Source organism: Pimephales promelas, chromosome 6 (genome assembly GCF_988280905.1).
Source record: "Pimephales promelas chromosome 6, fPimPro1.hap1.1, whole genome shotgun sequence".
Taxonomy (NCBI): domain Eukaryota; kingdom Metazoa; phylum Chordata; class Actinopteri; order Cypriniformes; family Leuciscidae; genus Pimephales; species Pimephales promelas.
Window position 1 is genome coordinate 1627866 of NC_142774.1, and position 23979 is coordinate 1651844.

General features: G+C 36.6%; 3 protein-coding genes and 1 long non-coding RNA gene across 5 annotated transcripts in view; 1 reads left to right on the top strand and 3 right to left on the bottom strand.

Moving 5' to 3' along the window:
* Positions 1-23585, bottom strand: part of LOC120459038 (uncharacterized) — a 34734-nt gene extending 11149 nt beyond the window's left edge. Inside the window, exons 1-11 of the mRNA XM_089132641.1 lie at positions 23449-23585; positions 23058-23381; positions 22827-22874; positions 22639-22734; positions 22095-22147; positions 21706-21985; positions 11830-12626; positions 9668-9764; positions 9490-9531; positions 9066-9395; positions 8897-8980 (exon numbers count right to left, since the gene is read on the bottom strand). Of these exons, the coding sequence (XP_088988767.1) occupies positions 8897-8980; positions 9066-9395; positions 9490-9531; positions 9668-9764; positions 11830-12626; positions 21706-21985; positions 22095-22147; positions 22639-22734; positions 22827-22874; positions 23058-23381; positions 23449-23491 (2194 nt within the window). The 5' untranslated portion in view covers positions 23492-23585. The remainder of the gene's footprint in view (positions 1-8896; positions 8981-9065; positions 9396-9489; positions 9532-9667; positions 9765-11829; positions 12627-21705; positions 21986-22094; positions 22148-22638; positions 22735-22826; positions 22875-23057; positions 23382-23448) is intronic.
* LOC148978440 (uncharacterized) lies at positions 379-1668 on the top strand. Its single transcript, XR_016168993.1, has 3 exons — positions 379-519; positions 1120-1330; positions 1531-1668. It is a non-coding gene; the product is annotated as an uncharacterized LOC148978440 (long non-coding RNA).
* On the bottom strand, positions 579-5407 carry LOC120460060 (uncharacterized). 2 transcript variants are annotated; one of them, XM_039647683.2, is made up of 7 exons: positions 4962-5398; positions 4504-4824; positions 2299-2385; positions 1909-1965; positions 1522-1626; positions 1413-1447; positions 579-1336 (listed from the first exon to the last, which is right to left on the bottom strand). In XM_039647683.2, exons 1-7 carry the CDS (start codon positions 5002-5004, stop codon positions 1022-1024), a joined length of 963 nt encoding a protein of 320 aa, XP_039503617.2. In that variant the 5' UTR covers positions 5005-5398; the 3' UTR covers positions 579-1021. The 2 variants fall into 2 exon arrangements, with proteins under 2 accessions (XP_039503617.2, XP_088988904.1); XM_089132778.1 differs by lacking the exon at positions 1909-1965 and having other exon boundaries at positions 4962-5407.
* LOC148978441 (uncharacterized) lies at positions 6062-8599 on the bottom strand. The gene is made up of 5 exons (XM_089132622.1): positions 8584-8599; positions 8420-8431; positions 8056-8172; positions 7942-7976; positions 6062-7824 (listed from the first exon to the last, which is right to left on the bottom strand). The coding sequence occupies exons 1-5, from the start codon at positions 8597-8599 to the stop codon at positions 7537-7539; spliced, it is 468 nt and encodes a 155-aa protein (XP_088988748.1). The 3' UTR covers positions 6062-7536.
* Positions 23586-23979: the final 394 nt, after the last annotated feature.

The window sequence follows — 23979 nt, forward strand, 5'->3', positions numbered from 1 at the left end:
AAATGTAGTGTGTGTGTTTAGCTGAAGCCTCAAAGCTCTTCCTGTTTGGCGAGTGTGAGCCGAAGACATCTCATGTTTAAAAGAAGCTAAACGCCTCCTAATATTATGATGATAAAGCTATTCTTAAGGGTTATGAACCCAGTATGGGTTTTATCTGTGGGTTGTCTGTTTAGTTTGCTGGATGGAGTTAGGGTGACGTTTTCATCTCGTCTTTTCCCCCATTTGATTGTTCGTACTTTATTAGATGTTATTTTGTGCTGTCTCTTTCTTTGCGAGTCGGCCGTGACTTAAGCATCTCAATAGCAGTTTCTTTTGGGCCCAAACTAATCGGTGTCATTTATATGTTTCTTGCAATGATTTATCAGGATATTCAGCAACTTTTGAACGGTGCAGTTCCAACATCAACCAGCAGGAGTGAACAGACGAAACCAGACGAAACCCTGCATTGAACATCCAGCAAGAAAATGATACCGCGTTTTGTACATTTGAAGGAGTTTCACCGCACTCACGATAAACAAGGTGCCCGACAGACAAGACTAGAAAACTCAAAAAATTAATAAACTGTCCGCACACTTGAATCCTTTAAGCAAATTTAATAGCCAAGCTTTCGGTCAAAAAACCATCTAAATGTCTAAATACTAAATGTCACACTCCATTTAACTGGTCAAACACATCAGGACAATCAACAGTGATAACTCACACCTGCAGAAGACAGGTACGACCAGTTGTAGTCCAATGGTGGGAGTTGTAGTTTTTTTAGGTGATCAACACTAACTCCAAACTGACATAAATATACATATACAAAAAGTATACAAAAATATAAGCGCATATATAAATATATATATACACACATTCATTCACGCTTGCTATATAAGTACATGGAGACGGCAAAAACATCAGTAACACCTTCATAAACTGCAGCACTCAAGACTTATAAACAACAGCTGAGACTATAGCATGACACTCACGTCAAAGTCCACATTTAATAATTAAAGCTATGTAGATTTTACCATATTTTGAGTCATTTATGGTTGATCACTGAATATATTGTTGAGATGTTTTGTGGATGTGTTGCCGTTGTGTAGATCATTTCTATCCCGCTGTCCTGTGTTGCTTCAGGAAACTTTATACTGGCATAATTATAATCACCGGCTGTATCTGTCACCTGATTGGTCGAGTGGGTGTGACCGGGGTTTGAATCAGGCTGCTGATTGGTTACTGTGGCGTAGACAGTAGAGACTTCTGTACAGTTGTTGCGGTGTGGTGCAGGCGTCTGATTGGATGAAGACGTTGCCACGGTGACTGTGTCTGGAATCTCCTCATACATGCGGTCAGTCTGAAAAACAACACATATATCAATAATCTACTAGTTAATATAAATAATACTATATAATAAAGGTTTGGACACACACCTCTGTTTTGCGCTGCATGTTTTGCTGAAATAAAGCTGAATGAAAACAGAGAGTAAGTCAATATAAACACTAAAATATAACTTAATAATAACAATAATACTCCTGTTACCTGTCCCAGATTTCCTCTTCCTCTTCTTCAGGATGATGAAGGTTCCACAACACAGAGTCAGAACCAGCAGAACCGAACCCAGACCGCCAGCAACAGAAGCCAGATCTGAACAACACAACAACACAATGCTGATTCTGATTACACTGTTAAGTGATTATTAATATTCTTGTAATTGATATGTGTTATAGTACTATACTATAATAGCCTATATTATATTGTGTAGCTGAAGTGAAACTGCTATGGTGAACCTCAACTCTTCAGAAGGAAACGCTTCAGTCTGTGGTTGATGTTTAACCACACAAGGACGAGCCTGTTCCTTTCTCCAAAATCAGCTAATTCTATGTGATCAGAGAGTTGCATTATGGGTAGTGTAGTTTGTGTTCTTACTGGTGTTAGGCTGATGGAGTTCAACTGTATTTTCTGTTGTTGTTCTTGTGTCATTTTCTGTTTGATGAGTCAGAGAGAGACAGTGACTGTGAATGTGTCGCTGAACACATATAAACTCTAAAGCTCTACATTCACACAAACTATTCACATCACGTGAGCTATATATTATTTTATTCATAACACTGATTACTCTCAACTAAAATATTTTAAGGTTCATTTGTAAGACGTCTCTTACCCAAAGCAACTTGTACATGTTTAAAAACCGGGAGCAAAAATATGAGGACTGAACCTTCAGTTTTCAACAACTTTAATCACAAAGGAATCATCTAACATATGAATCACAATATTCAAGAAATAAGAGTCATAAGAGCGAGAGACGGAAGAACTGACCTGAGTGTGGACTCGGTTGTGTTGTACTGGAAGATGACGGTGTTTTTGAAGAAGGGCTGATGGTTGAAACCCCAGTGGTGTTATTACCTGATGGGTCACAGGAAAGATCAACTTAACACTCACACTGAATTTACCAGTGTTGTAGTCGAGACCACCTCACTCGAGTCGAGACCGAGACCAGAGAGAGTCGAGTCCGAGTCGAGACCGAGACCAGTGAGGGTTGATTACCTAATTTACTTTTAATTACTCAGAGAAATCCTTTTTTTTTACTGAATTTACTATAGTTTAAAAAATATGATCAGTTTAGGGTAAAAAGGCCACATAGTAGGTGGTGTTAAAAGTAATTTTATTACAATTTGTCATGCGCAGTTGCGCACTAGAAAATCACCAATCACTGGGTGTGTCAATCAATTTAAAGAAATATTTTATTAACATACATTAATAATCATGAAAAATATTTTGAATTGAACTCGAGTGGACTCGGGAATAAGTCCGAGTCCTAAAAAAAAAATGTTCGAGTACGAGTCAATTCCGAGTCCAAATGCACACGAGTCCATGACAAGACCAAGACCATTAAAGGATTAGTTCACTTTTGAAAAAACTTTTGCTGATAATTTACTCACCCCCATGTCATCCAAGATGTCCATGTCTTTCTTTCTTCAGTCGAAAAGAAATTAAGGTTTTTAATGAAAACATTCCAGGATTTTTCTCCATATAATGGACTTCAATGGGAACCAAACGGTTCAAGGTCCAAAAGACAGTTAATAACAATTTCAGATGCAGCTTCAAATGTCTTTAAACGACACCAAACGATGAATAAGGGTCTTATCATGCGAAACGATCGCTTATTTCAAAACTTATTCCAAAAATGTAACTTTTCTAAGGACAAATGCTAGCCTTGCTCTATTCTGTGAGGCGCGTTTGTAACGTCACGTAATACGTAATTACGTTAAAAACGTCACATCAAAAACCTTAATTTCTTTTCGACTGAGGAAAGAAAGACATGGACATCTTGGATGACATGGGGGTAGGGTTGGGTATCGAGAATCGAGTATCGATTGGAACCGAGACTAACTTTTCGTTTTTCCCGGAATCGTTCAAAAGTTAAAATTTCGATTCCTAGTTTCGATATTCACAGTCCGCCGAGCGGAAGAAGAAACCGCTGAACAACACCAACGAAGAAGCGTCTACCGGAAGTGTTGGCATAACCACGCGAGTCGAACATGAGTAGCTTACGTCGGCGGTCCAAAGTGTGGCTTCACTTTTCTAAAAATAACGAAATATCGGCAAAATGCAAAATTTGTGACAAAAGGAGTATTTCTTTCAGAAAGACCGTTGGTTAGCAAGGTTAGCTAAACTTTTTTGACCCTGCCTCTTAAAAGAATCAGAATCGAGAATCGTTAGGAACCGGAATCGAAACAAGGAATCAGAATCGGAATCAGAATCGTTCAAATTCAAACGATACCCAACCCTACATGGGGGTGAGTAAATTATCAGCAAAAGTTTTTTCAAAAGTGAACTAATCCTTTAAAATATGGTCTCGAGACCGAGTCCGAGTCTCGAGTACTACAACACTGGAATTTAATTTAAAATACATTCAATATTTCATTTAATCTCCGTTTTAATCTCTCAGTTTCTTGTTGTGCCAAAGTAATCCATCACTGTAACACACAGCCACGGTAGGCTTATTACTGTATTTAACACTCAACACACTGCAGTATACGCAGACAATCAACTCAATACAACAATATGAGTCAGCTGACAACCCCAAATCCAGAAGAGGAAATAAATTACAATAAAATGAAGAATCTGTGTAAGTGAAGGAGAAAGCTGCTCATCAGTTCAATGCAGAGTTGCCGGTGTGTTCTCTGAGCTCAAACTCTTCTCAAATGATCTAAAACACTGGATAAAACTTTGGTTCCCATTGAAGTCCATTATATGGAGAAAAATCCTGGAATGTTTTCATCAAAAACCTTAATTTCTTTTCGACTGAAGAAAGAAACACATGGACATCTTGGGTGGCATGGGGGTGAGTAAATTATCAGCAAAAGTTTTTTCAAAACAAATCACAGGACTCTGATTATTGCATTTTACTAAATGATCCATCTTTTGTGGATTTGGGTTTGTAGAAGATTAATGACTTGATCTCTCACTCTCTTGTTTCTATGCAGTTCATTTCTGATATTGACATATTTAATCACTCACCAACTTTAACCAGCAGCGCAATCTCTGAATAGTCATCAAAAATAATCCTCTCCACAGCACACCAGTATTGGCCTTGATCCTCTGTTCTCAGATCAGTGATGGTGACGGTGAAAACTCTGGCCGTCGTGTCGTCAGTCAGAGAGAATCTCTCGTCTTTACCTCGAGATCCTGATTTAACCATGATGTTTCTATTTCCATAGTTACACTTCCCTTTACAAAAAAACTTTGAATTTGATTCATATCCAGATTCATATGAGCATCTGATGTCAACTCTCTCTCCTCTGTATCCAGTAATTGTCTGTGGAGCTCCACCAACAACAGCTGAAAACACACACATCATCATATAGAGCTGTTATGTGTGAGAAAGAGACGAATAATAACTCTCAAATCTCCTCCATATGAGTCTGATGATCAAGATGTCAAACTGTGTGTAAAAGAGCTGAGAGTCTGAAACTCACCTGTACAGATGCTGGAAAAGAGCAGCAGGACGTCCAACATCATGACATCTGACGAGCGTTTCGCTCAAATAAAACAACAAACTCTGTGTGACAAACGTTACTGTCCTTCTCTTCCGTACTGAGAGGATAATGTGCGTCAGTTACTAGAATATACGTTTCCTTCCCCTTTCTGTCTCTCTAAACCACATCCAGCTCTACAGGACATCAGTAATGATTCACCAACCATTATTAAATACGTAAGCAGTGTTTTACTCTGGACGAAGGGATGATCCACTTCATTATAAGAGGGAAGGAGCATCTGTGACATTTACACAGTGTGTAACTATTTGTGTTTTACAACTCTTCTAGGACATAATAAATATAAATGATGAGATCAAAATAAAATATGACGGTAATATTTTTCTTGACCCTGTTATGTGTTAAACAAAGGCATATCCATGTAAAATACACTGAATAAACGGCATTGTTTTAAACACGATTATCCTTAACGGTACACCTTCTCAAGCACCAGTTCTCTTCAGGTGTTCATTGTCATAAGAAAGAAGAGACTTACACTTGTAGTCCACTTGTAGTCCAGATTCCCTCACAAAAACCAACAGGATTTTCCCACAGGCTTTTGGATTATCGCAAAAAAACAACCTATATGATCAACAAGTTTATGATACATGCATGTTTTGTCCTGCAACATAATTATCACATATGAACAACTTTTATGAATTATGAAGCCTAAATACATTTGCTAGAACTACACCAGGGTCCCACGACCAGAACAACCTTCACCATTTGTGTGTATCTACTTACGGTTCAGAGTATTTATTTATTTTTCTGACATTAATTTCACGTGTCTAGTACAATTATGTAGGTTTGTTTTATTATTACAGTGTATAATTTTGTCTTGATATGCCACGAAAGATTGGAAGTGAAATGTGACAACATGCCCCATAGGTGGAGTACATTATAACAAGACCATATGACAAATTAAAATGATGTCTGATCTAATAATAAAAATATATATATACACAAGACAAACTAAAATATTTTCTCAATAAAATACAAGTATTAATCTTTTCAATAAAATAATGCCATTTTTTAATAATTAATTGAGTTTGACAATGTCTTTATTCACCATTAAACAGTCTTTATTCATCGTTTTCTGAATAGAGTTCATAAAAGTATTTACCAGATTAGCATATTTCTAATAGGGGCTCATTATAACACAGTGTGACAACATGCCCCGCCTGCACATCTGGGGTTTAAACCCTGCTAGCGAATCATTTAAGAACCATATCAACGGTTAGGTCAAGCCTAACATATAGGAGATTAAAATAATATCATTTTCGTCTAATTTAAAATGAAAAATTAACAAGACATTTGCTTTTGCCAAGGTTAAGTAAACGTTTAGTGATATCTTCCAAAGATTTCTGAATTATGGTGTATTTTTTTCTCTATAGTGTTGAAATGGCAAAAAATCACTGTGTTTCGTCATGCTAGCATGTGTGGAAGTATTTAAGACACACGTTACGACGAGCCCTGCGCTGAGGTTGGCCCCAGGAAACATCAACCAAGGCCCTTCCGAAATATAGATCATCATTACCTACATGTATAATTACACAACATATACAAAGTCTTGAAAATACATTCAACAGAATGTAAGTTGTTTATTTACAAAACTTACATTTTTATAATAGAAAATACAATATTCATATTTATAACGGATTGTTCCCTTAAAAACGGTGACAGGCACAAGAAATATATGGCTGAAATCTGAATTTAATCTATATTTTAATGGTTATTACGTCAACTCAACTAATTGAATGCAAAAGAGCTGCATAAACTACTAATAAAATAAATGTCAACTAAGTAAATGTAAACGAGTAGCGGATTAATCGTTAACCGATCTCGACTCAAACACCCACGTGATCTACTTCATAACTGAGCATAATCATGCTGTTTTACACCTGTTTAATTGACACCGCTTGATATCTGCAGTGATAAACACACTCCGCTCATGCATGTGATGCGAAACTGAGACTGGTTAACCTCTGAAAGTACATCACCGCACCGCAACATTTAAATAATCTGCGTTTCTGTGCAGCTTCACGAACTAACCATCTTTCAAGCACAGATTAGCGTGTATTTATGCGTTACAAACATTTAAAAAACAGCTAAACACAGTGTTGATTAAAATAAGAGTAAATCATATTTTTAAAAAAGTATTTTGACACTTGTGACCATGAATTTGTCATTAAAGTTATAATGGCCTCATGACAGCCTGACAGTTTAATGTAATGTTAACCAATAAAGCTAGGTGGCTTCTAAAGTTTGATCATTAATCTGCTATGTCATGCTTATGACAGGTTGTGTTGTCTCAGGTTATGATGTATTAGTTTATGTCAAGGAATGTCATAATTGAGTGAATGACACTTAATGACAGTTGTCATAAACATGCATAAAACTATTTAAAACATATGATGATGAAGGTGTCATGTCAGTCTTATGCACACCTCTTCAAGTAAAGTGTTAATGATGAGGTATTTTGTTTCTCCAGAATTGTGGGAGAATCACGATTTCCGCTTTACCCAAGAAAATCGATGGAGAATCGTGGAGCGTTAAGCGGATCCTCGTCTGGTTTGATGTTTTGTGGATGTGTTGCTGTTAGGTAGTTATAATCACCGGCTGAATCTGTCACCTGATTGGTCGAGTGGGTGTGAGTGGGGTTTGAATCAGGCTGATGATTGGTTACTGTGGCGTAACCAGTATATTCAAACGTGCAGGTGTTGAGGTGTGATGCAGGCGTCTGATTGGATGAAGGCGTTCCCATGTTGAAGTCTGTGTTTGGAATCTCCTCAGACATGCGGTCAGTCTGAAAAACAACACATATATCAATAATTTAATAGTTAAGATAGATTAAAACACTCTATTCTTTAATAAATAATAATTTAACATGAATGTCTGATGTTCTACAGGTTTGAACACACACCTCTGTATTGCGCTGCATGTTTTGCTGAAATAAAGCTGAATAAACCAGAGAAAAGTCAAATATCACACAAAAACATGAATATAATAATAAAAATGCGCTCAAAGAAACTGTTACCGGTCCTAGATTTCCTCTTCCTCTTCTTCAGGATGATGAAGGTTCCACAACACAGAGTCAGAACCAGCAGAACCGAACCCAGACCGCCAGCAACAGAAGCCAGATCTAAAGGCAACGCTAAACACATGATATTTACATGATGAAACACTGCAGATTCTGATTATAATGTTAAATAAACTATAGATATTGTAATATTGTAAATATACAGGTGTAACCGAAGTGAAACTGCAATGGTAAACCTCAACTCTTCAGAAGAAAACACTTCTCTTTAAAAGGCTGATGTCAAACCAAATTAACCAGAAGCTTATATATATATATATACAGGAGCTAAAATGTGTCTTAACAAAAGTACAAAACAATTTACTTTCAAAGAGTGCTTTATGTAATCAATAATGCTGCAGTTGCATTGTGGGTAGTGTAGTTTGTGTGTTGATCGAGTTGAACTGCAGTGTTTCCTGGTGGGTGTTCAACTCTTTACCTGTAGAAGAAAACACACTGGCTGTAAAATGACACGTCAAACATTCACACAAGTGTTGAGGAACATCACAACCTCTAAATGTTGTAATTGTGGTTTATTTTTTCACAGAAGTTGAAGCTTTGATGAAATTCAGTTTCCAAGTTGGTGTAAGTTTGTGTAATCTTGTCAGAACGAGCTGGAAACACGTAATTACATCATGATCATCCATGCAGCATTAGAATAGTGTATGGGTTTGATATCTGTGTATTCAATATAATCAGACTAACTATTAATATTTTGATTGAAGTTATGTAAACACAATTAACTTTACATTATCTATATTTTCATCAACACACATGTGAGTGCAGATGTCAGTGTGTGTACCTGTGTTAGTGTGTTCAGTGTTGCTGTGTGTATATGGACTAATGCTGGTTGTCGAGATCTGGACACGTGTTGTTGTCTCTGGAGCTGAGAAACGAAGAAGAGCCGTCAATATGACAAATATAAAACAATAAAACATGAGTGATTAAGCAGATTGTTGAATATCAGTCACCTCTGATCACAATAAGCTCCACATGATGGTAATTTTCATATTCATGTCCAGCTTTACAGCCGTACGGTCCGGCATCGTCCATCTTCAGATTACTGATGCTCACTGTGAATGAACTGGTCTGACGATTATCCTGCAGTGAGAATCTGCCATTCATCGCAAACGTCTGCATTCCATCAGATTCTAGTATCGTGACCCGATCTTTGTAATGTCCTCGGTAGAAGTATTTGTAACTGTAAGCATATCTAAATCCTTCTGGATAAGGGCAGGTAATGCTCACTCCTCGTCCCTCTGTTCCTCTCACTGTAATGTTCACAGACTGTGAACTGCTCACTACACAAACACACACACCAGCAAAAAGCTTTATTCATGTACACTGCCATAATATTAGATATAAACACTTTTATTGGAGATCTTCAGCTCTTACCCGTCAGCAGAAACACACAAACTATCAGTGGAAACTTCATTTCTTCATCAGTTCAGGTCAGAAAATCAGTCTGAAACTCTCAGTAGTTCCTCACACGACTCTCTGAGACTCAAACAGCAATAATACTGCTCTCATCCGTCGGTAGAAAGTAAAATAATACGCTTGTTTTTCATCTCACGTGTACTGTTTGTGTTCAGCGAGTCTTCATCTTGCTTTATTTTTCTTTTGTTTGGACGCGCCCTTCGACGGATTGCGTCATCGCGGCGCGACGAAAGCTGTCGCGATGTAAACAAAAGCAAATTTTATTGCGTTTTTTTCCTTCTTTACTTTCTCTTTCTTCCTCTTTCTTCTTCCCCGGGCAGAATTAACCTTCTCATCTTGGCCTGCTATGAAATATTCTGCGTCTGAGATTGTCTGTGTCGCTGGGCGGAGTTTGCACGAGTTTCATGTGTTGTGTTAAATTAAACCCTGTCGCCGTCACCCCTTTCTAAGAATGGACGTGGAAATCTATCTAAACCTAAATGGTTATAATTCAAGAATGCTTTGGAACTAAAACCTAAGTTGTTGTTGTTTTTTATTTATTTATTTTATGAAGCACTGCCAATCTTTGTAGACTTAAATTTGTTGTGCTATAGTTTGGCCAAATTGCACGCAAAAACATGTTATTGAACTTAAATAAACGCTATGATGAATGCCTTTTTTATAATAGCGAATATAGCTACTCTTCATTCTTTCCCAAAGAAGATGACTTGTGCCAATAAATACCTTTACACATGACACTTTTTATTCACTTTGTTTTGAACATGACAGTAAATTTAACAATAATACATGTTATAATTTAACATCTTATTAAATTCATTATATGCAATGCTTTTTATTTCTTAAAAACCTAATTTGTTACATTTCATCTGATCAGAACAAGGGTCTTTGACTTTATCCAGATAGACGCATAACGATCACCTCATTAAGTTCAACACATGTTAAAAACGTACTTTTTAAATGTTTAATAAACTTAACATATTATTTAATATATTTTATAAGCTATTTGTAACCATTGCTATTAACTATTTTTCATTCTCCCCAACAGACAATATGGACTATGCAATGCAGCTAAAAAAAATCATATCCGTGTCAGGCCTCTTCATGTTCATAATTCCAGCGTTCTGTGAATATTTAATAACAACTTTCCCTGAAAACATTCCTTACAGTCACACAAAGCAGATTGGGTCATTGAACACACATCATAAACACTCCGTAAGCACGCACAGCAATCACCTGATAGTCAAACACACACCCCCTCTAAATCAAGGGCGTCATAAATGTTTTTTTGTCATCAGCTACAGTAAATATACCACTCACTCCTATTAACCATGTGTTTCTCTTATTTATTTGGAGACAGAAATACACACACATTAATTAAGTTTCAAGTTAGATTGAACAGCATTGTTCCTCATAATGACTAATATATAGATAGTGAACTACTAAATAAAGACAAGAGTCAGAACCATTAAACTTTGAGTGTCCACATCCTGAGCACAAGCTCTTCAACACATAACCAGAACATTTAATAACAGAAACTCCTCTAAATGTACAACATAACACATTACACATGAATATAAACTACTACAATATTTCCCATTTCTGTAAAACACATAAAATAAGGTTTCATACCTAAATTTACTCTCCAGTCTATTGCTAAGATTGATAGGAAAAGATCCACTGACCAGGTCTGCGTTTCTCAAAAGCACTGTGAGATTAATTATCAGTAAATTTAGGGATAATAAGGTGTTATTTTATGTGTTTTTCAGTGAATGGAAAGATGTTGGTAGTTGATGTAATCTATGTTACCATTGTGCTGAAGAGTAGCGCTGTCATTTGATTATAATTCACCATTAAATATAATTTATATTTAATTATTTTTATGTTATGCTTCTTAATGTTTAAAAACAAAAAAATCACAATTTTTATAATTAAAAGAAAAATTAATTGCCCAGAAGGCACACATGTGTCAAATGTATCCATGCAGAGCTTTAATGGAAAATGCATATTGAGTTAGTGTAATAACAGCTTTCTCTTGTTTTGAATTTGATTGAACCTGATTGAATTTGGTTACAACAAAATTAGAAATTTTAGGTAGAATCACGCAGAAATATCTTCTTAACAACAGCATGTTTACTGTTTACTATGCACATCTACTCGTAGAATATTTTGTAATGTAATTGGAGTACTGTATAAGTAATATTATTACAAATCCAAACAGAGCTTTAATGGTACTGTGCCCTATAGTTTCATGGACCATTTTACTACTATTCCTGCTGCTGTTGCTACTGCTCGTCCTACTAGTGCTAGTGCTGCTCCTGGTCCTCCTGCTGCTCCTCCTACTGCTCCTACTGCTACTACTGCTAGTGCTAATGCTAGTGCTGCTCCTGGTCCTCCTCCTGCTCCTCCTGCTCCTACTGCTACTACTCCCCCTCCTATTACTGTTAATGCTGTTGTTCCCTTTTCTATCAGATATTGTTTCCGAGACTCCCATTTAATTTTTTTCTGGGCTTCTTTATACATGTCATTGGTGTAGTGTTTTCCTTCATTCTTCTCCACCATCTTCTCAATCTCCTCCAGTAGTTTAGTGACCTGAGAGCGGTTCTTTATCTCATTATTATTGAAGGAGTGAATCCTGCCACCACACTCATTAACAACAGCCATGAGATCATTACTTTTGCTGATATAGTCCTCTAATGGTTTATCCAGTGAATCAGCGTGAGTGAACAGAATGATGGTGTAACGTGCAGCTTCTTCTCCGAAGTTCTCCTGAATCCATTTCACTGTGTTTTTCTCTTCATCTGTGAATTTCACGTCCAGTCTGATGACCAGGAGAAACACATGAGGACCAGGAACAGACATCTCCACACACTTCACTATCTCAGCATTCAGATGCTGTTCTGTCATTGTCGTATCAAACAGGCCTGGAGTGTCGATGACTGAGATGGTCTGGTCACCTTCTTCTACTGCTCCTTTCGCACAGGTTTTAGTGACTGACTCTGGTGAACTTTCCTTCTGAAAACACTCTCGACCCAGGATGGTGTTTCCCGTTGAACTCTTTCCTGATCCAGTTTTACCCAGAAGAATGATCCTGAGTTCTGAAAGTGAGAGGAGAAATTGATATTTTTGACATTACGGAGACATTTGGTTGGGCCCCACAAGTGTAACAGGTACATACACGTACAACAGAAAGTAGGCTATACTGTCAAATGCATGTATCATTAAGTATAATTGACACAAAATGAATCATTTACATATATTTGATGTGGCTGCCTGATTGAAATGAGTGCTTTCACCTTTAATACGCTGATTTCACGCATGCCGCCATTTTGAAATGGCTCCAGTGGGAAGACAACCGGAAGTGTCGCCTTTAATCACAGGAGAGTCACGAATGTGATGGCTCATTGTTGTGTTTAATGTAGAAATTTGGGTAACACTTTACAATATGGGTGCACTAATAAGCATGCTTAACTAATGCACAGATAATACTGAATTAATGTGTAACTAATGATTATTTAAGCTATTCATTAATGATTACCACATTAGGGTTAATGTATTAGTTCATACATGAATTGTTATTAATTAAATATGTAATTGTCGATTAATTCCATAATAACTCATTTTTTAAGTAATAGTGTTAATTAATATGTTAATTACCAGAATGAGCCAAATGAGCCTTGTATTTCAACTTCCAGATAATATGACAGGTACACTAATATGCATTAATACATGATTAATTACTTCATTGTTAGTGCAAATTAATGTGCAAATTACTAAATGACTAGTTAATAATGATGTGCCCCAACAAGTAAAGTCATAACATAATGATACCTTTGCAAATCGTTAGCTAATGATTAATTAAAGCAGACAACTGGAAGTTGAAGTGCATACTAGCTTTGACTAATGGTGATTAACACATTAATTTACACTATTAGTTAATAAAATATGTCATTAAGGAATTAATACACAATGGCACATTGAATTAATAGCAATTCATGTATTACTTAATCTATTAATAATATAGACGCTTTATTAGTTGCTGATGCAGTAATCATTAATTAATGGTTTAGCTCTTCATTAGTTATACATTAACTCATGATTATCTGTGCATTAGTTAAGGATGAATTAATGCATGTTAAAAAGTGTTACCGAAATTTGTTATTCTAAAAATGCTGTACACACATTTCTTTTATACTTTAGACTACATACAGTGAAATTTATATATATATATATATATATATATATATATATATATATATATATATATATATTCAGAACTATATACATATGCTATTTTGGATATTAACATCCAATAGTGTAAATTGCGGCAGCAGCTTTGGTAGTCCACGACATTGTTGTCTGTCTGTTCCGGGATTCTTCCCACCGAAATGCCCATCAAAATGGCGTCTGCGTGAAATCAGCGTATTGTTGTGATGTCATGAGCCAATATAACTTCCTGTTCTGTCTCCTCCTCTTCCCTTTTGCATTGTAATCTCTCATGGGATGAGTAGGTTTAGTTTTACTTCTGATAATCTTATTTAATCTTCATTGGAATTATTGCTTTTATATCTATATCGTCACTCTTGTTTATGGGTATACTGATTTTTTACTTCCCGGTCTGATTATTTTTGTCATTGTACCCTTTTTGAGTTATATTTTTGTGCCTTAATATGTGGAAATGAGAGCACATCCATTTTGACAGAGGGTCGAGTCTACTTCATATGTACACTGAAGCCAAGCTGGTTGAGGACCAAAATGCAACTTTAATAATAAACTCTTAAACACGCAACAAGCAAAGACTGGAAACTGGTGACTGAAAACAATAACAAGAAGCTGGCCAACAAACATTCAATCCTAGACAAAGACACAGGAGAACTGACATACGAATACAAGCATTGTGAATGATGATAAAATAACTTTTTGAGCCGCTACAGGTTGTGTCACATTCCTTTTGTTTAAGGATGGGGATTCAAAGCATAAAAGACAGATGACATTACCTCTCAATTATTTTGGTAACATCATGCTGTATTTTAATCATGATACTCTGTACTTGTGTACATAATTAATTCTGTCAACTACCGGAAACAAAAAGCACACGATTAATTTCTCAGTATGGTATTAAACTAGGATAACATTAGATTATTTAACTTAAGGGAGACGGGTGTACGTGATGACGTATTGACGTAGTGTGTGTGTGCGCGTTGGGTGCTAATTCAACATGGCAGCGCGCTGCTGCTAGAAAAACAAACGAACTTTTTTTTCTTTTTTTTTTTTCCCTCACTCGCTTTTTCAACTACAAAATCAACCGTTTTAACCCTAACTTAAAACCTGGATTACAACTCGGACCTGGACCAACTGGAGTATTACATTGACCACCACTTCAACAGACTCTGCAACGTTACAATGGGCCGATCACGCAAAGCCAAAAAACCACGCATTTCGGACTCTCCCTCATCAACCGATTCACCGCCGTCACCAACATCACCATTATCCACTCCGATCAAAACAAACTGCTGTTCCGACATACTCCTATCAATCAACGAGCGCTTATCAAACCTGGACTCTAGACTTTCACTAATCGAAGTACTGCACAAAGAATTTCAAAACCTCCGCCACAGCCTGGAATACAGTCAACAGCAAGTCGATTCACTCACAGAAGAAAATAAATCACTGAAAAGCTCCGTGGACACACTCACTGCAAAACTTTCAACTGTAAACACTCAACTTACCTCCGTCATCACCGAGAACAAAGCCATGCAAGAAACCATCCTGGATATACAGTCACGCAGTATGAGAGACAATTTAATCTTCTCCGGCATTCCCGAATCACCCACCGAAGACCCCGAAAAATCTGTTAAGGACTTCCTGGTTAATCAGCTCAAACTTACACCGGAGACTGTGGCGCACATCACTTTCCATCGCGTTCACCGTTTAGGACAGAAACACATCAACTCCACCCGTTCCCGCCCCATCATCGCCAAATTTGAACATTTCAAACAAAAAGTACTGGTTCAGCGACAAGGACGGCAGCTCAAAGGGACTCATTACGGACTCAACGACCAATATCCACAAGAGATCATCCGCAGACGTAAGCTACTTTTCCCCATCCGCAAGACAATGATCAACCAAGGTAAAAAAGCAATCATCACAGTGGACAAATTATACATTGATGGACAATTATTTAGAGACAAAGACACTACTCCCTGGCTTTACTGATTATTGATAATAGCAATGTAACATTTCCAATCCGTTTATACTCAATTTATACTCAATTCAAAATCCTCATATTCTTTTATTAAATCACTTGCACCACGCACGCACATTGTACTTTAAATGCACCTAAATAACCTTGCTCAATGTTTATATGTTCTGTCGTTGGTTATAGGTATCTATGTTTTCCCTGTTTTATTTGTCATTTGTTGTTATAGATTTACACACACACACACACACACACTCAACCGCATTCACATCCACACACACAGATTTATACTCACACAAGGTAACTATGAAATATACAATATAGGTTCATGCATTTGAAGTTCATAACTTGGAATATTCGTGGAGTTGGTTCACTAACAAAAAAAAATAAAGTTTTAAATTACCTACAAAATACACAAGCAGATATATGTCTAATACAGGAAACACACCTCTCACAATATACACAAAATAGCTTAAAAACTACACATTTCAACCACTGTTTTTCCTCCCACTATAATTCAAAACAAAGAGGAGTATGCATCTTAATAAACAAAAAAATACAGTTTAACCACCATACAACCATTTCCGATCCTGAAGGCCGTTTTATCATTATTAACATTTCAATCAATAATAATCCAATCACAATTGGCAACATCTATGGACCAAACTCTGATGATTCCTCCTTCTTTGCAAATTTCTTCTCCTCTCTTTCAAACATTTCCAACGGTCCAATAATTATAGGGGGAGACTATAATACTGTAATCAATCCATCATTTGACAGGTCAAAACATACAGGTAAATCTCCGCAATCCTCCAAAACAATAAAGCAGTTCATGAGTGATTTTGGTCTTTGCGATGGTTGGAGGCTACAACACCCACTCGCCAGAGAATACACCTTTTATTCTAACGTTCACCAAACCTACTCCCGCATTGATTTCTTTCTAGCCAGTAATTCAATCATACCAAATATTTTAGAAACCAAAATACATCCGATCACTATCAGTGACCACTCCCCGGTAACTCTCACATGGAACCCATCTGCAATACAGAAGCACCCCACCAGATGGCGTTTTAATACATCACTATTGAAAGATCCAGAATTTGACAGTTACTTCAAAAGAGAGTGGACATCCTTCCTTGAAGTAAATGACTCTCCAAAGTCGTCAGCATCACTGCTCTGGGAAACATGGAAAGTAGTTTTACGGGGGAAAATTATATCATATTCAGTACATAAAAAGAAAAAGGACAGAGAAAAAGAAGCACAACTGGAAGAAAGAATAAAAGAACTAGAAATTTTACACGCAAATAATCAATCAGAAAGCATCTATAAAGAAATTAGAGAAAACAAATTTTTGCTCAATGAAATAATAAACAAAAGAAACCAATTTCTGATTCACAGGCTCCGTCAAGAAACTTTTCACCATAGCAATAAATCCGGAAAATATTTAGCCAGTCAAATTAAAAGAAATAAAGAAAAAACAGCTATAACCTCCATCAGAAACTCGGCAGGGAAGCTAACCAATTCACCAGTTGAGATAAACAGGACATTTCAAGATTACTATACTAAATTATACTCATCCGATCTTGATCCGAACCAAGAAGACATAACCCAATTCCTCGATAACATCATTCTACCAAAACTCAACATGGAACAAATAAACACACTAGAATTACCAATCACAGAAAAAGAACTTCACTCCGCACTGAAAAGCATGCAAAATAATAAAGCACCAGGTCCAGATGGCTTCCCTGCTGAGTTTTACGAACATTTTTGGTCAACCTTATACCCACTATTTAGCAGAACAATAACAGAAATAAAACACAATGCAAAGTTCCCTTCCCACATGAATACAGCACTTATATCACTCATTCCTAAACCTAACAAAGACCATACCTTCACATCTAACTATCGCCCTATCTCACTCATAAATGTCGACATAAAAATTATTAGCAAAGCATTAGCCCATAGAATTGAACAAATTATACCATATATAATCCATCCTGATCAGACTGGCTTCATAAAAGGTAGACATGCATCTAATAACACCCGCAGATTATACAATTTAATGCATTACTCATCAACACAACAGAAAGATACTCTCATTGCCACATTAGACGCCGAAAAAGCTTTTGACAGGGTCAACTGGAAATTTTTATTCACCACGTTACAAAAATTCGGCTTTGGAGAGTCATTTATTAACTGGATCAAGACTTTATACACATCACCATCGGCCACAGTCACAACGAATGGACTAACATCACAAAGCTTCGCACTGCATAGGGGGACGAGGCAGGGATGTCCACTCTCTCCATCCCTATTTACCATTTTTATTGAACCTTTAGCAGCAGCTATCCGTCAAAACCCAGCAATCAAAGGTATTGAAACACCACAACAAATACATAAAATCTCACTCTATGCAGATGATATCCTACTATATATACAAAAACCCCTAACATCTACTCAAGAAATAATTAAAACAATCCAGTCCTTCTCAAAAATATCCGATTATGCAATAAACTGGAATAAATCCTCCATCCTCCCTTTACATAAAACCAAATGGGATGTGGCACCCCATCAATCACCAATACCTATTTGTCAAGATCACATCATTTACTTAGGCATTAAGATTTCCTCCAGACTGTCAGAGTTGGTAACACTCAACTTCACACCACTACTAAAAAAAATAGAAGACGATTTGCTCAGGTGGCTCAACCTCCCAATCTCCATAATCGGCAGGATAGCAGCAATAAAAATGACGATTTTACCAAAAATTAACTACCTATTCTCAATGATTCCAACCCACCCCACACTCACCTGGTTTAAATCACTAGACTCCATTATAACTCACTTCTACTGGAAAAATAAAACGCCAAGGATAAAACTCACTACACTACAAAAGAGTAAGGTTCAAGGAGGACTAGAAGCACCAAATTTCCAATATTACTCAATGGCTAACCAACTGCAATACATATACAAATGGATTCACCCCACCCAATCTGATATTATATGGCTAGATATAGAACAATCACTATGCAAAGAATTAAATATAGCTGACATACCGTTCCTCACCAAATCAATTAAACAACACACATGTTTTAATGCAGTAACTATAGCCTCCACTCTGACAGCCTGGTGGAAATTTCACCAAATCACAAACTCTACATTAGCTCCATCTAACCTCACTCCACTATGGAACAACCGTGATTTTATAAGCAATAAAAAAACATTGAATTTTCACACATGGGCGGAAAGGGGTATCACCCACATTAAGCATATTTTCAAAGCCAACACATTTAAACCATTTCCACAACTGGCTCAGGAGTATAGCATCGAGAACAACGAATTTTTAAAATACCTACAAATCAAATCTTCTGTCCTGGCAAAAATAAACATCAGAGATACAAATTTAGAACTTCCACCGGCAATATCAGACATGGTCAACATTTCCTCTCCAAAAAAACTGCTCTCTAAAATATACAAAATTATCTCAAATCAACTTCAGACTATATACTTACCAACAATAAAATGGGAAAATGATCTTTCAATAGCCACTGATGCCAACTTCTGGACCCAAATCTGTAAAAATGTCTATCTCATGTCCAAAAATGCGAATCTTCAGTTAATACAATACAAAATAATCCACAGAACACATTACACAGGCAATAGATTAGCTAAAATGGGTTTCACATCAGAAGTTTGCACACATTGCAATCAAAATTCTACAGACACATACATCCATGCAACCTGGCACTGCACTCCAATCAAACACTTTTGGGAAGAGGTCACACAATCACTATCCACTATAGTTGGCTGCCACATCCCATTGTCGCCTTCCCTTTGCTTGCTGGGGGACCTTACAATAATCACTGATAAAACTATAAACTCTAAAATACTCCTCATAGCGCTAACCATCGCCAAGAAAACTATCCTCATGAACTGGAAAACCAGAAATAAATTACACATTAACATTTGGAAAAATCTTATTACAGACTTCATTGCAATGGAACTCGCATCTCCCCTTCATAATTACACATCTGAAACTGACCTCTACCGTCCAACACTTTCTGACCTCTTACAGCTATGAATCCCTTCTCTGTTCTTAACTCAGTTTATAACCAACCCACGAATATTTGTGCATTTTAGTTGTTCGAACTTGTTTTTGTCATCATTGTTATTGCTATCTTTACTGTCACTGTTATGATTACTATTTTCACTTTTATTTTATTTTTTGTTGTTTCATTGTTGTAATTGCTGTTGTTGCTGTCTTTTGCTCTCACCGTTGTGATCACCACTGCCATCATCATTGTCATTCATTATTATTATTATTATTATTACTACTATTATTATTATTATTATTATTATTATTATTATCATCATCAATATTGCCATTGTCAATGCTGTAGAATTAGAATGTAGAACTAGAATTAAGCGTCATTGTCATCATTAATGCAATAACTTCCCCCTTATCTCTTCATGGGTTTTTAATGCACCACAACATAGAAAAGGAGAAAAAAAAAGAAAAAAAAAAAAGAAAAAAAAAAAAAAAAAAAAAGAATAAGTATATTTGGATAAACATCGCAAACACCAAGGCAGGCAAGACAGGCGAGAAGTAGTTTCAACGGGACAGCATCTCTGGCCCAATTTGAGACATTCTCGCACTGTACTCCCTCTTTTAATGCACTTTAGACATTGCACATAACACACACACAAAAAAAAAGAAAAATATAGAAAAGATAGGGACTGAAGAGATGTGGGGGAAGGTTGTCTTATATTATATTATATTATATTATTATATTATATTATTATATTATCATATTTTGTACAGGATTGACAATGGCAATTGTTACATAGGAGGAAGGATGGAAATAAAAATCTACAAAAACAATATGGGCAGTATGGTGGTAGTGGGGAGTGATGGTAATGACAATGGTAATAAATAATAAATGGTTACTTTGTGTACACACGCATACACATACCCACGCTCATACACGCTCACTTACACACTTAGATCAAACACTTAATCACTCTTGCCACTGCTGGAATTATGGATTTACAAGATTGCTCACTACTGCACTATGTTGGTTTGTTTGTATGTATGTCTGACTGTTAAATAAAAAAAAAAAAAAAAAAAAGATTATTTAACTTAGACTCACCTTTATCTGCTGATGCCATCATGTCTTTCGCAGTTAGTGCTTGTCGTTCAAAGTCCCTCTGTGTTTGTGTGTGTGAGCCGGACCTACAGTAGTTAATGTGTCTACACTTCCTCATATTGTAAAAAACGATAACACTTTACAATACGGGTGCAATAATAAGCTTAAAGGGTTAGTTCACCCAAAAATGAAAATTAAGCCATTAATTACTCACCCCCATGCTGTACCAACCCCGTAAGACCTTCGTTCGTCTTCGGAACACAAAGGAAGATATTTTTGATTAAATTTGAGAGCTGTATAACTACCACATTGGCTCCTAAGGGACTGCCTCTTGACGGCCCAAACAGTCAATGAAGAAAATGTTTAAATATCCCAAGTGACTACCGTGGCTCAACTATATGTTTATCAAGCGACGCGAATACTTTTTGTGCGAAAAAACAAACAAAAATAACGAGTTTATGCGACTATTTCTTTTCTTCCTTGTAGGCCAGAACGAGACTTCCTTAGATTTCCACGACGCATGCGCGAGAATTGCGAGATCGCAATTCTCGCGCATGCGTCGTGGAAATCTAAGGAAGTCTTGTTCTGGCCTACAAGCCACTTGTAAGCCACTTGTTACACACTGGTAAGCCACTTGTTTACAGTATGGTTACTGTCACCCACTCACTGATATTACAATGTCAATATTCAAATATTCAAACATTTACACTCTTCATACATTTATTAGACACGATTATTTAAGAAAAAAACAAATACTAAACATTCATATGCAGCAAGTGTGAAGCAGAATAAGGGGTTTGGTTTGTTGATGAGGTGTCTGTGTTCAGTCAGTCTGTTTTTTATCAATCCTGTGATATATCGACTCTTCTTGAGCAGAATCAGCTGTGAGATCCTGATAAACGTGACTCTGTCGACTGGCGTTCAGTTCAGTGTAGATCGGATCTGGACTCAGACTGTTTGTCGATGCAGCAGCAACATTTATATAGAAGAGGTTGGTGTCGGCTGCTTTTGTGGGAATCTCGTTTGCTGCCGAACTATTATCACTTTGAGCTGCGTTTGAGTTTGGCAGGACAGTCGGGCAGGACAATCGGGCTTTATCGTATTCATTCTGTACATTGGAGGAAGGAAAGTATTGCTTGGTCATTACTGGACAAGAACGTGAACCTTGACTTATACTTGAGAAGAATAGTTAATAATGATGGACATGTTCAACTCACCTCTTCTCCTTTTCTTAATAACAGATGAAGCCTTGCAGTGAAGATTGCCAGACCTGTGATAGATGAATGTTATATAAGTTTCAAAACTTCCAGTATCTGAATTCAGTCCATCATGATTGAATCTCATTTCTTTAGTTAAGTTAGTTTTTTCACAACCCCAATTGTTTTAATCTAAATGATTATGTCTGTTTACATGTATAGATTTTCCCTCATCAGGGACTATTAAGTGTCCACACTGTCTGAATTTTATATATTGTAATATTTGATTGTGGCTTTGATTGGGCTTTAATATAAAGATAACTTTAGGAATATATCAAATAAACCCTCGGACACGGACGAGCTCTTTTCTCAACTCCTTTTACTTCCGCTCTCCTCTCTCTGTACCCCCGTCATAATAAAAGTCCCTCCAGTAACATCCACTTTAACACAATATACTGATGAATCAACAGTGAAATATTCAAATAAAACATCAGGATCAATCTTTTTAATATAATGTGCTACATTTAAGTCTTACAATATTAATATATCGTTAACCAAATATTACCACAAGTCAGCTTTTTCTTTTGTATGGCCAACACAAACAATACTCCACATATCAGGAGCAAAAACAAAACTCCTGCGACGATGATGCCAATTGAACCTGAGAATAGAAACAAATATAAAATTGCTAAGCATCTTCAAAGAATGAAATGAAAGATGATAACATGAGATGAGGTGTTGAGAGGCGTTTACCTGTGTCAGGTGAAGAGGTTTGGGGAAAAGGGGTTTGAGCCAATGCATCTGATGAAAGATGTGTGCTTGTAATTAAAAACAGGCTGATAGTCGTCTTCTTATTTAAAGGGGTAACAATGAAGATGGACTATCAATTATTAAACTAATACATGACATGAGCACACTCAATTTAATTCAAAACAGATACAAACATTCATTTAGACTATTGCAGAAGTGGCATTAATCACTTACCCAGTATAACCAGCAACAAAATCTCTGAATAGACATCAGTAATAATACTCCTCTCCACAGCACACCAGTATTGGCCTTGATCCTCTGTTCTCAGATCAGTGATGGTGACGGTGAAAACTCTGGCCGTCGTGTCGTCAGTCAGAGAGAATCTCTCGTCTTCAGCTGGAGATCCTGATTTAACCATAATGATTTTATTTCCATAGATACACTCCCCTTTACAAAAATACTTTGAATTTGATTCATATCTAGAATCATATGAGCATCTGATGTCAACTCTCTCTCCTCTGTATCCAGTAATTTTCTGTGGAGCTCCACCACCAACAGCTGAAAATACACGTATCATTAGCGAGCATGTTGGATTAAGAGAGACACATAGACATTTTGAACTCACCGATGCGAATGCAGGCCCAGAGAAGAACAATACGGTTCCACATGGTGAAGCTTTACGGGACTTTGTTGACTAAATAAAATCCTTAAACGTTGACAAATGTCTCTTTCTTCCGTTCTGGCATATGGTGTAAGGCTTAACTTCTCCTTCCCCTTATTTCCACATTCATCATTATAACGGGTCCTAAAACATCTTGACATTAAAAGCTTACTGTGCATATCAAAACTGTGCATAGTTTATAGTTTTATAATCTGTTCATTGTGTTATTATGAGGCCTCAGAGGGTATTAAGCATCCATGTAGAACAAGTAGAAGTTCAGTTAAAGATGTTTTTAATAGTTTTCATAATCCATTCTCCGATTTTAATACCGATACAAAATGGAGAAAATACTTCATCGAGAAATGGGGGGTTGTTGAACCTATTGAAATACACTTAGGTGTCAGATACGGTGCAAGAAAGAATATGATCTCAGGAATGTATGAACAGACTTTCATATATATTTCCCTCTTCTTAAGACTCTTGAATTCATTTTTA

Excerpts from the sequence above, each read along its gene's own strand:
- LOC120460060 (XM_039647683.2), bottom strand. The coding sequence starts at position 5,004 with ATGATGTTGGACGTCCTGCTGCTCTTTTCCAGCATCTGTACAG. Across the intron at positions 1,966-2,298 it reads ACAACCGAGTCCACACTCAG|AAAATGACACAAGAACAACA; the intron begins GTCAGTTCTTCC and ends CTCATCAAACAG. Across the intron at positions 1,337-1,412 it reads ACATGCAGCGCAAAACAGAG|ACTGACCGCATGTATGAGGA; the intron begins GTGTGTGTCCAA and ends GTTGTTTTTCAG.
- LOC148978441 (XM_089132622.1), bottom strand. Across the intron at positions 7,977-8,055 it reads GAAGAGGAAATCTAGGACCG|CTTTATTTCAGCAAAACATG; the intron begins GTAACAGTTTCT and ends TGGTTTATTCAG. Across the intron at positions 7,825-7,941 it reads ACATGCAGCGCAATACAGAG|ACTGACCGCATGTCTGAGGA; the intron begins GTGTGTGTTCAA and ends GTTGTTTTTCAG.